Below are 18,129 nucleotides of genomic sequence, written 5' to 3'. Positions count from 1 at the left end.
GAGAAGAAGGAGAAGGAGGAGGAGAAGGAGAAGGAGAAGGAGAAGGAGGAGGAGAAGGAGGAGGAGAAGGAGGAGGAGAAGGAGGAGGAGAAGGAGGAGGAGAAGGAGGAGGAGAAGGAGAAGGAGGAGGAGAAGGAGGAGGAGGAGAAGGAGGAGAGAAAAAGAGCCACAGTCACATTTCCCTATTCCACACAGAATAAGCATTATTTGTAGCCAAGCAGCACTTCCACATTATCAATGCCCAGTTTCAGACACTCAGGCTGGAGCATCTCTGGAAAGGCCACAGGAGTTCTGAGGGATATTCTCTTTGTTTCATTTCACATGTTAAAATTATTTGTTTCCACAGTGGGTGTCCAGAGAAACAGATGGAAATCGGGGAAGGAAGCAGAGTGCAGGGTGATCTTGGTCTGTTAAAACTGCACCCGCAAGTCTTAATCTCAGCCCTCCGGCCCAGCCTCTCCCCAACATCAGGAGAAGGAAATGGGCTCCTTGAGCAGGTCCAACAGCTGACCCACCCTGGGGGGCTGTGTCTGCAAGCCTGATTCAGCATCAATGCTAGGCAGAGAAGACTCACTCCAGGCAGTTTAGACAAGCTCATCTACTCAGTAGCATCTCCAGGACACACTGTTTCTAATTGCTCTGTAGGGATATTACCTGTTGTTCCCTTTCCACTCCCAAGCTAGACATCCAAAAAAAAAAAAAAAGAAAAGAAAAAGCAGCCTTCTCCCATCTGTCCCTCTGATCTGGGAAAAAGGTGCCATGGCGCAAAAACGGCACCTCACTCGACCATGTAGCCCTAGGCACTGTCATGGCCCACAGGAGCCCCAGGCCAGGGACTCTGCGAAGAGCTCAACAACAATCAAGAACAAAAAGCCTCTGTGATCCTGGCCACCACGTACCTGCACACCATGTCCTTTGGTATAAGCTGTGATAACCTGCTCCCAGAAGCATTGTAGGGGGCCTGCTTAGCTCTCAAGCCTAAAGAAAGTCATGCTGTTGTAGCAGCTGGATCTCTACATATTCTTGAGCAGCCAAGCTGATGAAATAACTGCTTTACAGGCAACAAGGCAACACATGCACACACACAGACACATACAATCTCAGTCCTCTTCCCTTTTACCAAAGGCCACTTAGTACTCATGCTCACAGGCACCTGGAGCGAAGCAACATCACAACGAGAAATTGTACAAAGTTGGAAACCCAAGGTAAAAAAGCAGGGCAAATTGGGTACAAACTGCAGGTTTACTTGCAGTTGACTGGCATCATTTCCTTACCTGTATATAGGCATATGGACACCCCTTCTCCTTCCGTCTGGCCATCAGCTACTGCAAACACTGTGAAATTATACATTGTCCCAGGGATTAACTGGGTAATTTCTACTTCGGTGACATTGGACGTCAGGTTCCAAACAGAGGTATCATTTACAACCTCTATCCTGTACGTGTAGGAGCTGGAAGCAGCATCGCTCACTGCCCACGTTAACTTGACAGAATTCTCGCCAACATATTCTGCCTTGAGATTAAGAACTGCACTGGGCTCTGTGAAAGGCAAGACAACAATCTGTCAGTTGCAAGAACATCTGCTCACATACATGGACAGAAGAAACACAGGCACACCACTACTACATTCGCTTCACATCGCTTATCGTTCAGAGTGCGGGAGCACCCCAACATCATCCCCAGATGCTCCTGGAGGCTTTTGCATCAATGGGCAGCTAAGAGACCTGAAGAAAAGTCAGTCTGAGTGGGATTCATCTCCCTTTGACACTCCAAAGCAGAAGCACAGGTCATCACTGTGCCAGCACTCCAAGGGCTGTCCCCTGGGAGTCCAGAGAGGTCGGCAGGAAAGAGACAAGGATGGTGGTGAAGGAAGGAGGGTTTTTTGTTTTGTTGGCTTGGTTTTTGTTTTGTTGTGGGGGATTTTTTGTTTTGGGGCAGGGGAAGTTGGAAGAAGTTTGGTGTTGTTTTTTTTTTTAAAAAAAAAACCACAAAAAATACCACAAAAACCCCAGGGCTACGTTTATTCTACGCATTAATACTCCAGTCTTAGTTGACAGCCCAGGTAAGGCTTGTATTACATTTCAAACCTCGCCAAGGCAGGCAGAGCCCTAAGCTGCACAGCAAAATATGTTCCACCAGAAACAGGGCTGCAAGCAACTGTGACTTACTTGTATACCATCTTACGGATAATCCTTCTCCTTCTGTCAGACCATCAGCCACTACTGCAAATACTGTGAAATTATACAATGTCCCAGGGATTAACTCGGTAATTTCTACTTCGGTGACATTGGACGTCAGGTTCCAAACAGAGGTACCATTTACAACCTCTATCCTGTACGTGTAGGAGTTGGAAGCAGCATCGCTCACTGCCCACGTTAACTTGACAGAATTCTCGCCAACATATTCTGCCTTGAGATTAAGAACTGCACTGGGCTCTGTGAAAGGCAAGACAACAATCTGTCAGTTGCAAGAACACCTGGTCACATACATGGACAGAAGAAACACAGGCACACCACTACTTCATTCGCTTCACATTGCTTATCGTTCAGAGTGCGGGAGCACCCCAACATCATCCCCAGATGCTCCTGGAGGCTTTTGCATCAATGGGCAGCTAAGAGACCTGAAGAAAAGTCAGTCTGAGTGGGATTCATCTCCCTTTGACACTCCAAAGCAGAAGCACAGGCCATCACTCTAATAGCACTCTCAGGGCTTCCCTTGGGAACCTGGAAAGATGAGCGGGAAAGAGAATAGCATGGAAGCACCTATTTTCAGTTGGAAGGGACCTACAACAATCATCTAGTCCAACTGCCTGAGCAAAAGTTAAAGCATATTATTAAGCGCATTGTCCAAATGCCTCTTAAACACTGACAGGCTTGGGGCATCGACCACCTCTCCGGGAAACCTGTTCCAGTTTTCCTGACCACCCTCTCGGTAAAGAAATGTTTCCTCACGTCCAGTCTAAACCCGCCCTGGCGCAGCTTTGAACCATTCCCACGCGTCCTGTCACTGGATCCCATGGAGAAGGGCTCAGCACCTCCTGCTCCACGTCCCCTCCTCAGGAAGCTGTAGAGAGCCATGGGGTCACCCCTCAGCCTCCTTTTCTCCAAACTAGACAAGCCCAGAGTCCTCAGTTGCTCCTCACAGGACATTCCTTCCAGCCCTTTCACCAGCTTTGCTGCCCTCCTCTGGATGCATTCAAGGACCTTCGCATGCTTCTTAAATTGTGAGGCCGCACCAACGCTGAACACAGCGGGACAATCACCTCTTTTGATTGGCTGGTTACGCTGTGTTTGATGCACCCCAGGGTGCCGTTTGCCCTCTTGGCTGCCAGGGCACACTGCTGACTGGTATTGAGCTGCTGTCGACCAGCACCCCCAGGTCCCTTTCTGCAGGGCGGCTCTCCAGCCACTCCTCTCCCAATTTATACTTGTGCCCAGCGTTACTCCGTCCTGGGTGCAGAATCTGGCATTTTGACTTGTTGAATTTCATCCCATTAATCATAGCCCAATGCTCCAATCTATCTAGATCCCCCTGCAAGGACTCTTGTCCCTCAAGAAAGTCAACAGCACCTCCCAGTTTGGGATCATCAGCAAACTTGCTTCTGGTGCATTCAACTCCTGCATCCAGATTGTTGAGAAATACATTGAACAGAACTGGCCCTAGAACTGAACCCTGAGGAACACCGCTGGTGACCAGTCGCCAGCCGGATGTAGCGCCATTTACTACAAACCTCTGAGCTCTGCCCTTCAGCCAGTTCTTCACCCAGCGCACTGTGAACCTGCTCATCCCACAGTTGGACAACTTGTCCAGAAGGATGCTGTGAGGGACAGTATCAAAAGTCTTACTAAAATCCTGAAAAACTTCACCCACTGCATTCCCTTCATCAACTAGGTGAGTGTCCTTATCCTAGAAGGATATTAAAGAATCATAGAATACCAGGTTGGAAAGGACCTCAAGGATCGTCTGGTGAAATCTTTCTTGGCAAAAGCTCTGTCTAGACAAAAGCACCTCCTAGACAAGACGGCCCAGCCCCCTGTCCAGCTGAACCTTGAAAGTGTCCAATGTTGGGGAATCCACCACTTCCCTGGTGAGATTATTCCAATGGCTGCTTCTTCTAATTGCAAAAAATTTTCCTCTAGTGTCCAATCGGAATCTCCCCAGGAGTAACTTGCAGCCATTACCCCTTGTCTTTTCCATGTGATATCGAATTGGTCAAACAGGACTTTCCCTTTGTGAACCCATGTTGACTGTGCCTGATGACTTCATTAAATGCCTTTCAATAGTACCCAGTATGATGATCTCCGTAATTTTTCCAGGAACTGAGGTCTGTAGTTTCCTGGGTCTTCCTCACACCCCTCTTGTAAATTGGAATAACATTGGCTAACGTCCAGTCAACAGGGACCTCCCCACGCTCCCAAGACCTTTGGTAGATGATCAAAAGAGGTCCTGCCATAACATCTGCTAGCTCCTTCAGTACTCTGAGATGAATCCCATCAGGCCCCATGGACTTGTGAACATTCAGCTGGTCCCTTACAATTTCAGTGTCCACAAATGGAAAGTCACTGTTCCCATACTCATGGTCCTATGACTCAGGGGACTGGGCAGCCCAAGGTCTATCCGTATTATTAAAGACTGAGGCAAAAAAAGCATTGAATGCCTCAACTTCGTCTTCATCATTAGTCAGGTGACTACCTTCAACAAGTGTTGCTCCAATGTTTTCTTTAGACCTCTTCTTGCTATTAACATACTTAAAAAAGGCTTTTTTCTTGTCTGAAACATCACTGGCCAGTTTCAACTCTAATTGAGTTTTGACCTTTCATGTCTTCTCCCTGCATATACGAACCACAGCTCTGTAATCTTCCTGAGAAGCCTGACCTTGCTTCTAGAGATCATACAATTTCTTTTTTCTCTTGAGCTCCACGAGGATTTCCTTGTTCAGCCAAGGTGGTCTTCTGCCCCGCTTGCTTGACTTATAACACAATGGAATTGTCTGCTCCTGTGCTTCTAAAAGGTGGCACTTAAAAACTGACCAGCACTCATGGACTCCTAAGCCCTCAAGAGCAGATTCTCAGGGTACTCTGCTAAGTAGCTCCCTGAATAAAGTTCGCTCTCTTGAAGTCCAGGGTAGCAACTCTGCTGTCTTTTCTTCTTATTGCACTGAAAATTTTAAACTCAATCATTTCATGATCACTGTGGCCAAGACAGCCACATCTCCCATGAGTCCTTCTCTATTCACGAATAGCAAGTGTAGGCGGGCCCCTTTCCTAGTTGGTTCACTGAGTACCTGTGACAAGAAGTTATCTCCCATATAAGGGGATATGAGGAGATGAGGATAGAGGGGAAGGGAGGTGGGTTTTGTTCGGCTGGTTTTGCTTGTTTTTTTTTTAAAGCAGAGGTATGTTTCTTTCAAACATTAAGACACCCTGCTTAGTAGACAGCCCAGATTAGGTTCCAAGAGTAAAACATTGCATCTGTACACAATAGTCTTACATTTCAACCCTCACACGGGAAGGTAGAGCCCTGAGCTGCCCAACAGAAGAGGGCTGCAAGAAACTGTAACTTACTTGTATACAGGCTTACGGATAGCCCTTCTCCTTCTGTCTAACCATCATTTGCTACTGCAAATACTGTGAAATTGTACATTGTCTCAGGGATTAGCTCTCTAATTTCAGTTTTGGTGACACCAGATGTCAGGTTTGTAATGGAGATACCATTTACAACCTCTATCCTGTACATGTAAGAGTTGGAAGCAGTGTCACTCACTGTCCATGTTAAACTGACTATGTTAGCACCAGCATATTCTGCCTTGAGATCAAGAACTGGCCTGGGCTCTGTGAAAGGCAAGACAACGACCTGTCAAGATAGAGAAATAAAGAAGAGCCACAGCCACATTTTTCCCTATTCCACATAGAATGAAAATTACAGAAGTGCTGCTTGGCTGCAAGTAGCAGCACTGCATCTCTGCAGGCTCCTGGAGCAAAGTGTCATTGCAGTATGAAATACTGCTAAGTTGGAAATGCAGGGATAAAACGCAGGGCTGTTTAATACAGACTGCAAGCTTACTTGCAATTCAGAGGCACCAGCAGTTCCTTACTTGTGTACAGGCTTATAGACAATCCTTCCTCTTCGCTCATATTGTTGACTGGTCTTGCAAATACTTTGAAGTTATACATCGTCCCAGGAAGCAACTCAGTAATTTTGACTTCGGTGACATTGGACATCAGGTTCCAGACAGAGGTATCATTTACAACCTCTATCCTGTACGTGTAAGAGCTGGAAGCAGTGTCATTCACCACCCATGTTAAGTTGACAGAAGTCACACCAACATATTCTGCCTTGAGATCAAGAACTGGGCTGGACTCTGAAAAGCAAGACAACAGTCAGCCAGCTGCAAGAGCATCTGCTCACATACATGGACAGAATAAACACAGGCGCACCACTACTTCATTCTCTTTACATCACTGATCATTCAGAGTGCAGGTGCAACCCAACATCATCACTAGATGCTCCTGCAGGCTTTTGCATCAATGGGCAGCTAAGAGAAAACTGAATAAAAGTCATTCTGAGTGGGATTCATCTCCCTTTGACACTCCAAAGCAGGAGCACAGGTTATCACTGTGCCAGCACTCCCAGAGAGGAAATCCGGAAAGAGACAAGGATGGAGGGGAAGGTGGGGAAGGAAGATAAATAAAAACAAACCAAAAACATCCGAGCTATGTTTCTGCTGCACACAAACATCCCATCCTTTGCATATAGCCCAGATCAGGCTCCAGGACTAAAACATCAGGTCTACACACAACACTGTTGACCTACAACCCTCACACAGGTAGGCAGAGTGCTGTGCTGCACAGCAAAATACAGGCCACCAGAAACTGAGCTGCAAGAAACTGTGACTTACTTGTATACAGGCTTATGGACACCCCTTCGCCTTCTGTCTCACCATTGTTTGTTATCGCAAATACTGTGAAATTATACAATGTCCCAGGGATTAACTCGGTAATTTCGGCTTTGGTGACGTAGGACGTCAGGTTCCTAACAGAGGTACCATTTACAACCTCTATCCTGTACTTGTAGACGCTGGAAGCAGTGTCGTTCTGCCATGTTAAGTTGACAGAAGTCGCACCAACATATTCTGCCTTGAGATCAAAAACCATGCTAGGCTCTGTGAAAGGCAAGGAGAAAAGATATTTTAAGAAAAAAAAATCTTTTAACCTGCAAGAAGATTTGCTGACAAACACATAAAGCACTCTTCTTCCCATCCTACTCAAATAACAGGTCTCTATAAAGCAGTAGTCAGCCTGGGAAAATAATCAAGCTATCCTTACATGTTGCAAGGCACACTTGCTTCCTCTGCAATCTGCTCTTCCTCTAACTCCTCAAGTTTCACTTCATCTCAAGGAGTAAAATTGTCTAGGTGCAGCAGTGATTACTCAGCTGTCAACTTCATGCCGGGTGCTGAGAAAGGCTGGAACACGCATCCTGCTGTTATTTTTTCCTAAGCTGGCTATCCCAAAGAGAAGAGCCTTTCTAGCTGCAAGATTCACACAGCTTTCCTCTAGATACATGATACAGCACCCTTTTTACTAGGTAAGAGTACTTCAGCTGTATTCTGTGACGTATATATTTCAAATCTGCATGTCACAGTATGTTTGAACTGTTGCAGCTGTAACCTAAAGAGCCGTAATAAAAAGGGAAGGGAGCCCAAGTCTAACAGTGATAAAACTATTTCAAGGCCACGTGATAATTACAGCATTAAATTGCACTACCAGTCACCTGCGCAGATACATTTCTTTGGCTCATTCTCTACTCCAGTAAAGCAGTTGGATCCATGCCGCCACAATGCTCTTTGCACTCTGGACTAGAGTTTGGACTTAAAATGCTAACACAGTAGAAAAGCACAAAACACCCTGAAGATTCACATCCCAGTCACATTCCAAACTACTTACGGGTTACATTGTTCCAATCACTTATCGCCCCATCGGATAGCGACACATCCCCGGATGATTTTCCACCTCCATAGGTTTTGTTCCCACTTGTAGAGTTTACTGATAAATTATCATTACTACTGGTTCTTGTTTCTGCAGTTACATTTTCTGGGCTGCAATCCTCAGTGCCTGAAAGAAAGAATACAAAGCAATAAGTATCTTTGCAAAACTTCTGGGTTTCCCATTTGCAGAAGTATAGTCATCTATTGCTATCATGTACAGACCCGCAGTCACTTCTGTTTTCCCAGCTTGTTCTCCTACAGAGATTTCACTGCACATTTCCTGGTTTTACCACTTTCAACTGCTGTCAGATGACTTGATTTAGATTAAGAGATTGCCGTGTTATTTCAGTCATACACTGACTCTACTCATGGTTTGGATGAAAGCCACCATGATCTGCTCTTTTTTTTCAGTGTAGTTCTGTTTGAAAAGAACAGAACAAACTTGCAGCCACATTCTACGTGTGTATTTTTCTCAGGCATTATCAGAAGCTAGCTGCTTTACTTAACCTGGCATAGCAATTTTGTCTCTTCCCCTCAGCGTATGAGCAAAAAAAAAGTTCTCATGTTCACACAGTGTGTTCCCACAAGTAAGGGAGAGACATGGCATACCTACAGAAAACAACTTTAGGTTGATACAGTGCAGCCCAAACTGTGGAGAGAGCTAATTCAGGCCCTAAAAATTGAAGGCTAACTCACACAAGTCTGATGTTCAATATTAAGGTAGAATTCATCAGTACTTTTAGAAATTTTTGCCACATGAAAACCTGCCATCTTGGCAAGTACAGCAGCTGCTGTACTCCAGAAAATCCTTAAAGCATCACTTTGGGTTGCTTTTTTGGGTTTGGGGTTTGTTTGTTTTGTATTGCCTTTAAGTATATTTTCCAATCTTCCTAAGCATGTTATATCTGTGCTTGATTTTACCAGAACTCTTTACAAACTGAAAAGCAAAGAGATTAAAGTGTAGATTTAGATCTTTAAATAGCCTTAAATGCATTGCAGGAATTACATTCACTAAAATAAGCATGTTTACATTTTTGAACACTATTTCTAAAAATTCTTTTCAGCAAGTTTTTTTTTTTAAATACTTAGATGATACTATTCAATCTTTCTTAAAAGAAATTAAGATAATGACAGTTGTATTAAAAAAATATAATTGAGTAACAGAATGATACTTACAGGCAATTGTACATCTGACCTGGAAAACAAAAATAAATAATAGAAATTAAAACTTTAAAACTACTGGAAGCTCAAATAAAATAAGGACTGGTTTCAGTAACACACGGGGAGGAAATAAGTTTAAAAAAAATAAAATTTAAAAATTTCTATTGTTGCACTCCAGACTTTTCAATCTGAAAAAGAGATACCTAAAAATCTACTGACAATCAAAATAACACCAAAAGTATACCATACTATTAGAGAAAAAAACCAAACATACACACTGGTAAAATGTTAGTTGCCGCTAATGTTTTAAACCAAACAGTTTATTTTGTCACAAAAACAGTTTGCATAACACATGCTGATTATTTCACATATATAAATTTAAAAACAAACCCTACAAGGTAGGTAGTACCTATAACACCATCCCACAAAAAGCAGCGGATGCAAATTAGGTCTTTTTTATTCATAAGATTTTTCCTTTCATCTCATTGCTGTATAGATTTTATTATTCTCACAAAAGAATATTTTGCATTTTCCAGAACAAACTCAGTGTAGTCAAGGTTCAAAATACTTAGTATATATTCTGAAATCTAGTTTATGTATTTGTACATATTCAGAAGGTATCAACAGTTGCCATTTAACTGCAACATGAAACTACTCTGCTGGTAATATTGACAAGCACACCAGAATTTTGCTTTGAAAATGTTTTTTAGTCTTTCAGCTTCACGCCTTTACTTCCGAATAAGCCTTTTGCCTTCCTGTTAAGTGTGTAAATTGGCCTGTAAATTGTTTTCTTCATCTCCCTCCAGGTGGCAGCACAAAATGCGCCTAAAGGAATGAAAGTCCCAGACTGAGGTCTGCAGGCACTTGAGAGAAAAACTGTGATTTCCTGAGACTCTTGTAGCCAGCTGACACCAACCAACTGCACTTCTGTCATGTAACAAACAGATTACTTCAGCAATTGTATCAGGGATTAAATACAACTATTCACCTGGCAAAGCTACACACAACAAGGCAAAAAAAAAAAAAAAAAAGCATGCAGATATCCATGTCCCAAGGACAGGCAGGTCCCCAGCATGGTGCTGGAGATCCACAGGTCACAGGGAGGCTTGAGGGCATGGAAGGTTTCTGGGTCTGTTTTTGGCATCATGGTGGGTGCAGGCAGAGGTGGTCTCCAGCCCTGGCTGCTCTAATGTCACCTGCAGAAAGGCTAGTCCTTGAAAATCCACCTTAGCTTTATGTCGGATGGTGCCTTACCCACATAAAGCACCAAGCCTGCTGATTGCAGAGGTTGACACATTTATCTAAAGCACTTGAAATTGTCTCATTTTCTCTTTCCACCCTCTTTTCTTAAGACAGTTCTTTAGCTGTTTCTGCAATTCCATGAGCTAACTCAAAATAAGCAGCTGTATCACAACCACCCAATACAAATCCTAAATCCCAAATCACTCGCCCCCCCCAGCTCTCATGTTGCTGGTGCCACAAGTAGCTCCATCAGCAGTAGCTCCCCGCATTACAGTTGTGGGCCCAAGTAGACAAACGCTCAAAAAGTCGTCAGAAGGTACCATTAAATCATCTTGTTCTCCATATGAGAGACTACAAAAAGCACTCTCCACAGAGATGAGGCAGTCCAGATGACTAGAAGCAACACTAGAAGCAATCCTCCAGCTTTACAGTAAGGAGAAATGCAGCAGAAGCAAACTTCAAGTGGAGAGACCCCCTTCCGGCCTGTGATGGTCTCGGTGCCACAGCAAGAAGAGTTTGGGCACACTTCCCAGGCAAAAGAGCACTTGTTAGCATCAAAGAACTAATGCCTGGTCTTCTCTACCACAGCCCTACTGACAACTCTGCACACAAAGGACATTACTTGGGACACAGATGTCCTACATACCAGTGTGAGACTCCTCCTCAACCTTTCTGAATATTTGAGAGCCCAGCCAAACTGCAAGGCTATTAGGAAGTGAGGAAACATTCATCTGCACTTGGGTCAAGAGCCCTTCTGTATTCTTTCACAAAGAAGCGGCCAAGGAAGAAGATATTACAAAGGAAAAAGCCACTCTGAAGGCAGGAAAACTCTACCATGCAGCATTCGCAGTAGAAGTGCTAAGCTATGTGGAAACAGCTGCTAAATGATGAGCGAGAGGTGAGATTCCCTAAAAAGCAGGGCAAGCTAAAAGCAAAGCCAAAAAGATGCTATGTTTAATAAGAAAGGAAAATCACACTAAAACCCCCAAAACACAAAACCAGACAAAACTCCCTCAAAAACAGCAACAACAACAAGAAACACCACAGGACTGAGTAAGTTACAGTGATTCTGCAGCCCCATAGATAAAACAGCAAAAGCCTGACATTATTCACAACCTGTCCTTCAATTACTTTCTCTTCTGTAAAAAACTGCCTGAAGATGATGAAGTTTCTTGTCTCCTTCTCCCCAGATTTTGAGTTCAAGGCACAGCATCCTTCCTGAGCAACAGGAACGACAGATATATGACTGAGAAACAGGTATGCCACTACCAAGTCCCCTGCACCCCTGCTTCTCACCTCCCCATTTCTTCCCTGCCAGCTCAAACAAGGAGCACGTTGATTCCTGGTTTACCTACCACCATCTGATCTAACAGCAAATTACTACCAAGCTGCTAGAGACTTGGTTGTACTGTCATGCATGGGGTTTGTTAATGATGTTCAAACAACAAAAGGAAAGTTATGCTAAAACTCCCATCACGTGACGAACAAAGAGCTTCCCATCATTTTACTTGCTTTTGTTTATCATACACTTTGGCAACACCCCCCCTCACAATACCTCCTGACTTTCCAGAACCCTACGCACAAACCAGATTCAAAAAAAGCACACCCCGTCGGCAGAGCAGGCCTCTTTCTGAAATGCAAAACCACGCAAAACAAACGATCCCATTCCCAAGCGCCAGCCTGCCTGACTCACTCATTCCGTGCTGTATTTTTCAACACGAGCCATGAACTGAACTGTTCTCTGGCCTTATGTTATTACTTAAGGAGATGCTATTTATACAAAACAGTTGTTTATTATTTCAGAGGATATTTGTGCTGAACACCTGATTCTCCTTGTGTTTGCATCTAATATATCAGGAGCCCTGCCATTTCCGCTTGTCTATTCAATGACACGAATCCACATTATTCATGTATAGAGTTGGGTATTTTTTTAACCAAAAACCTGGAACTTGAGGTAAGGGTGGAACATCCCTCCCCAAGAAAATACTAAAGTAATCAAGAAAAGACAGCAAAATGTGAAACACTGAATAGTTGAACTGAACAACAGGAGAGATGTGTACATACAAACTCATCACTGTCATCAGCTATGGCAAACGAATCTTTTCATGTGTCACACAGCCATGCTTCGAGCCTGATCAAAGGCTATACGTTCCAGAGGAGCTGAATAATTCATCTGCAGTCATGCAAAGTCTGTCCTGTGCTCCTTATGTGTGCAGTTTATTATTGACCAGGAGTTAGTGGTGTGTAATAGATGCAGGATTCAACTCCATCCTCCACAGGTATACAGTGGGTTGCCTAATTGAGGAATTATTATTATTAGTCTCACAGGTAATCTTATTGAGGAAGAAATAAGATATGCTGCAGGGAAACATCTTCAAAAATACTAACTGACTGAGAAGCCCAAGTTCCACTGATATTTTATAAGACTTAGTCTAGAACTAAGATATTTTCGGAGCAGGATTTAAAACGTGCCTGCTGTACACATATATCGGGGAGCCATGGGAGCTGGTCAGCAGTGGGGAAGACAGTAGTGCCTCCCCTTCTGCTGGCCGCAAGACTTTAGATCAGCTGGCTCCGCTGCCAAACTGTACCCTCTAACAGAGTTACTGTTCCTGCACTGGGGGGAAACCCTTGTTGACAGCAGCCCACCTGCCTGGGGTGCTCCAGTTTCCAAAACAAACAATGTGGTTTCGTTCATGTAAATACGAGGTTAAGAAGCTGGCTAAACAGTCGAAGTGAGCAAACCAAAAAATCCTAACCAAAAAACCCCCTTAGCCACAAATCCTTTCTGAGAACAGTACTCGAGCCTGCTGCTTATTATTTCTTGTGTGCTCACCAGTGTGCACCTTGTGACTCAGTTGCAAAAAGCCAGGAAATTAATCACACCACTCTCAAAGCTAACAATCTTTCACATGTGTACCTTCAGATCTTCTCTTCTCCACCCACCCATCCTCTCAGGTTCGGAGGAGCTTCACAAAAGTACTACCAAGCTATCACAGTGGTCTCCAAATTCTTTCTTAACGCCCTTTCACAAAAGCAACAGCATAATTAAGATCACTGCCCCAGTAACCCTGGACTCACTTCCTTGGTTTCTTTCCTGCTATGCCCACCTACCATTACTTGTCCCACATCCATAACTATGAGCTTTAGGGCAAGCCACCAGACTGCAACTATCGTGATGGTTTTAAGACTCCAGGCTTCACCTCGCTGACGTTATCAGTCATCGCCGCTCAGCCAACAAACATTAACCAGCAAAGACGCAGTAGCCACTTGCAGACTGCTCTGTCACCTCTAATATTTCATACTTGGCATAGGTTTATTCAGAAAGCATTCCCACAGAAAGGTTTTATTCAAGGTCACACAAAGTAAGTGAATATTAAACCCTGGAAAGCCAGTGGGAAGCCCCACAATAACAGAAGTGGAATTGCCCAGGTGTTGCATCCACAGAACTGATACAGCTTTCCAATACTTGATTTTCCAGGATTTGTAAGGCATTGACTGCTATTCCAGCTGGGCACATCTTCCCACTTCACTGGGAGTGTAAAGTCTAAATCAGGAGACAACAGGATGGAGTTTGGAAAGATGTAATGTTTCTGTCTTTTGCAATCCATCCCAGGGCTGTTTCACCTCATTCATTTCCACATTATGTCCAAATTAATGAAGTTTGTAGGTTACAGCACCAGGCAAGAAAAATGAGATCACCAGAACTGGTCATACAACTGTGTGCCTAAACCTGCACAAACGTAGTTCAAGTAACATGCCTTACTTTGGCAATTTCTGGGGTCTGGGGTGAAAAAAAAATCATACTGGAAAATGAGCTAAAAGATACTTGTGTAATATTTTGCCCTACTTTCCAATTTCTTCCTAAAATGTTGCAAGTCTTCAATTGCAAAACATTTCTCTGCATTTAAGCAAGCAACTTCTAAGCACAAACTGTTAAACTGCTATACTATTGTAAAATGCTTAGAAATTCATACGCAATTAAAGATACACCAAGCCAAGAAAAGCAAGTGTTTTCCTCTGTGCTTGCTCTATGAAAAGAAAAAAGATGATGTAGATTAAGCCTGCGTGCTGTAGATTCGCTCCAAGCTACGCTAACACTTCAGGTATCAATTTCAGTGGCATTTGTGAATACTCAGCACTCCTGGATCAGGTTGTTACTACTTGAAGGAGGAAATAGTCAACTGGAGGCCAAGTCAGAAGCTAACATTGAATTATGTTACATAGTTTCATTTAAGACTGATTACTTTCTGGATTTGGTGCTAGGGTTTGGGGTTTTGGGGTTTTTTCCCTTTTCCAGTGTATAGTTACTCCGCTAAATTCATTTTAACTGTAACCCACAACAGGTTTTTTGATTCAAATTAACTCTAGATGATCTCAATAATATGACACATTCACTACCAATGAAAAAATGAAAATATGCTGCTGCAAGGGTCAGCTCCACATGTTTTCCCTCTGGTATCCTATGCAGGCACTCTTGGCCCATCCACAAAACACCATTTCACAGAATGTTTAGTTTAAGTGGGTTTATCCTGAGGGAAAAAAAGCTCTAATTTTAGAAGCAGTGTGCTAAGTTTTTGCAAGATCTTTGGAGTCTTCTTTTCTTTTAACCCTAAATGAGCAGCTCTGCTAATGAGACTGCATGGGACCAGATGGAGATCCAGAACCCAGAAGAAACATGAGCTGATGTTTGTTATTAATTGGGTAGGGCTGGACCCTCTCAGAACACCATGTATTAGGAAGCTATGCAAAACCCTAAAGCAGTTGACAGCCATACACAACTGTCCACAGGCTATTTTGAGTTATTGTGCAGTTATGTGAAAGAGGAAAGACTACTTCTATTTTGCATGTATTTATATTTTACCCCTGACATTTCTAAATTGTGTCTTCCCTGAAGCAAGTTTTTTTCCAAAGAGGGACCAAATATCATTTTTTCCACTGGCTTTTATGAAAACAGATGAGGAGATTCTGGTTTGTGCAGCACCTCCAGTGAACTAAAAATGTTGTGGAAGACAAAGCCTTGTAGGAAAGCCAAGATGAGACACTGAATGAAAATTTGTGGTAAAACATCCTGGAGAAAATTCCTTCTTCCTCGCCTGATTTTTCTCCAAATTTTACCTGTATCTGCTTCTCAGATGGCTAGCCTAGGAGCGAGGAGTTTTCTGGGCACCACATCCAAAATAAAGAGAAAAATACAGAATGGATCTCATCTGAATCATACCTGTTAGATCTGTTTCCCCTTCCGCAGTCCTACCTTCAAGAAAAGATTTCTCGGGTAAGTTTCCCTGTAGTTTGGTACAAGGAAGTGATTCACCTACCTGCCCACATAAAAAACAAACAAGCAACGGAAATACCTAGGACCAAACAGCACAGATTTTGGTAGGAAATGGGCTGACAGTAGGCCCAGACACCAAACATGACTGCATTGCAACCCATAGCTTTCTCACCACTGACCCTAGGAAACAACATTCTTTCCAACGGCTTCCAGATCAAACATCAGTTTAAAACTTTTCCATGCAACCCAGTAGTTGTTCTCCATTTCCCCCGAACCTGCAGGTCCTGATTAACTACAGGCAGCAGGTGCTGCAAACCACCTCACAGTTCAGTAGCATCCCACCAAGCATCCTGCAATCTTCCAACTGAGAAAACAGAACTTCATCCTCGAGAAAGGCTGAGAAGTTTCAATGAGTTTAAATTATTCGTATAACCCGGTAAGTCTTACATGTAACGTCTCTTCAGAGACAATCCTGCTGAAGGAGTTTACAAAGAGAACAGTGTGCTTACTTGACAATGGCAATGAGTAATATTTAAAACAACTACTTACTAAAACCCAAATTGTTATCTTACTTGAGCTGAACATCATACTGACATCGGTGGGAACTGCAGCTGGGTGTGTAATGAGAAATGCCTGAATCAAAAAACCCTCCTCTTTTAATAAGACTTTTCAGTTAACACTGCCAGTCATTTTCTTTCAAAACTAAGAAAGCATCAACCTTTATTTTATGTGAACAAGGCGCATTCCTGCATGTAGCCTAACAGCACTATTTTTTCACTCTGAGTCATTACTCAGGCACACCCTGGAAGAAGGAGGATACAATGAAAAAAAGAAAAAGAAGGAAGAAAAAAAAAAAAGACTCCTGTGGCAATGACACAATGCTAACGGTCCCCAAATCAGCAGGGCTGGCCACCCAGGCAACATGGAAAACGTACGCCAGAGCCAGCAGCCGCCTGGCCTCGGCAGCACAGTCGTGAAAATGAGGGGCATTTCCTGACAGGGCTCTATTTCAGATCTGCGTAGCTGAGAGCAATCGCGACTCTCGAGTTTCTCTCTTATCACAACTAGATTTCACTTTCCTGAGCCGGACAGCTTCAGACTCTACGTGGTCTTTGCTCAGGAAAGAGTTAAAAGATACTTTCCAACGAGAACAACATGGAACTTGGTTTGGTTTAAGAGCTTTCCTAGTAAAAATAGCTGTAAAGGGATTTTAAAAGTTACACAAAAGCTCAAATACAACATCAAGAAAGATGATTTATATTGAAAATAAAGACCAAATTTTTGATCTATGACACCCTGTCTGGGGGCAGGAGAACGATGGCCTGTGAAAAGCCTTCAGCTTGCTCATAGAGAGCTCAAAACTGTCTTGCTAGACAGAAAATCCTTTTTTGTGGCAGTCTTGATGCTGGTACATGAAGGGCTTGTTGTTTCCTGCCTTACTTCTATGCTTTTCTTAGGATAATTTATCTTTTTGCCCTTACCAGAGTCCTGAAAACTTCCTAATTTGAAAAGCAATGAGGTGTGTAGCTGGGAGAAATCAGCCTGTGACCACTGCCCGACATGGAGACCTCCCAGGCTAACCTTCATCTCCTCCTTCATGCTCTGTTACTGTTTATTACCATTTATTTACGCTCCTTCAGCATGTTCAGTTCTAACTCCATGTAAAATGCTCCACTAGAATCCAAATAAATTTTCTGTACGGCACTGGCCTTGCCCCATAGCTGGGTAAATGTACCCACAGGGAGGGAGGAAAGCAATCCTTCCTCACCACCCCCAAAACAGCAGCTCTGGTTTGGTAATGCAGTCTTGAGACCACTAGAGGCCCCAATAAAACCATCAAACTTCAGCCCAAGTGACTAACAGCAGTGAAATATGCCTAAATTCCCATAAAAGTCGACATATTCTAGAAAGTACAAAGCTAAGGATGACCAAGCTAGAGCGTAAAGCGTGGATGTAGATGTAAACACTGGTTCAGATGCAGATCGTGGGAGCTAATGACACCATGCTGAGCCGGCTAAGGCAGGCTCGGTGCATCTTCAAGCATCACAAACCTGTCACAAGGCAGGTAATTTTATACAATAAATTACTGGCTCGACCTTAGAATTTCTTCATGGCCCTTTATTTACTACATCTCACATCTTTGGCTGCACTGTTTCGTATTGAATCTGCATTTTTTTTATGGGCCCTAAAAGCAAAGTGGCATTTGATCAACTTCAAAACAAATGGAAACTGCCTCATAGCAAAAAATGTGGTGCTATACCTTTTCCAACTCTAAAATAAGTCAGAGATCCAGCTGGTCTACAAAGATCAGGTTATCACAAACACAAACAATTCGATTCAACAAACAATGTTTTCCATATGCCGTTTTCACATGCAGCAACACGGGGCTGGGGGAACACCCTTGAGGTTTGCCTGCAACTGTCAGCCTATTTAATCCTTTAATGAATTTAAACTGTAGCAAAAGA

General features: G+C 43.3%; 1 protein-coding gene across 6 annotated transcripts in view; it reads right to left on the bottom strand.

Annotated features, from left to right (window-relative positions):
* Positions 1-18,129, bottom strand: part of PTPRJ (protein tyrosine phosphatase receptor type J) — a 78,639-nt gene that overhangs the window by 20,584 nt on the left and 39,926 nt on the right. For 5 of the 6 annotated variants that reach the window (XM_054826720.1, XM_054826717.1, XM_054826719.1 and 2 more), the window contains exons 2-7: positions 9,163-9,181; positions 7,946-8,113; positions 6,898-7,161; positions 6,094-6,360; positions 2,168-2,434; positions 1,275-1,538 (exon numbers count right to left, since the gene is read on the bottom strand). In XM_054826720.1, the coding sequence (XP_054682695.1) occupies positions 1,275-1,538; positions 2,168-2,434; positions 6,094-6,360; positions 6,898-7,161; positions 7,946-8,113; positions 9,163-9,181 (1,249 nt within the window). The remainder of the gene's footprint in view (positions 1-1,274; positions 1,539-2,167; positions 2,435-6,093; positions 6,361-6,897; positions 7,162-7,945; positions 8,114-9,162; positions 9,182-18,129) is intronic. The other variant, XM_054826721.1, reaches the window with a different exon arrangement.

Source organism: Grus americana, chromosome 5 (genome assembly GCF_028858705.1).
Source record: "Grus americana isolate bGruAme1 chromosome 5, bGruAme1.mat, whole genome shotgun sequence".
NCBI classification, from domain to species: domain Eukaryota; kingdom Metazoa; phylum Chordata; class Aves; order Gruiformes; family Gruidae; genus Grus; species Grus americana.
Note: the sequence above shows the minus strand (reverse complement) of the source record. Positions and strands in the feature narration are given on the sequence as shown.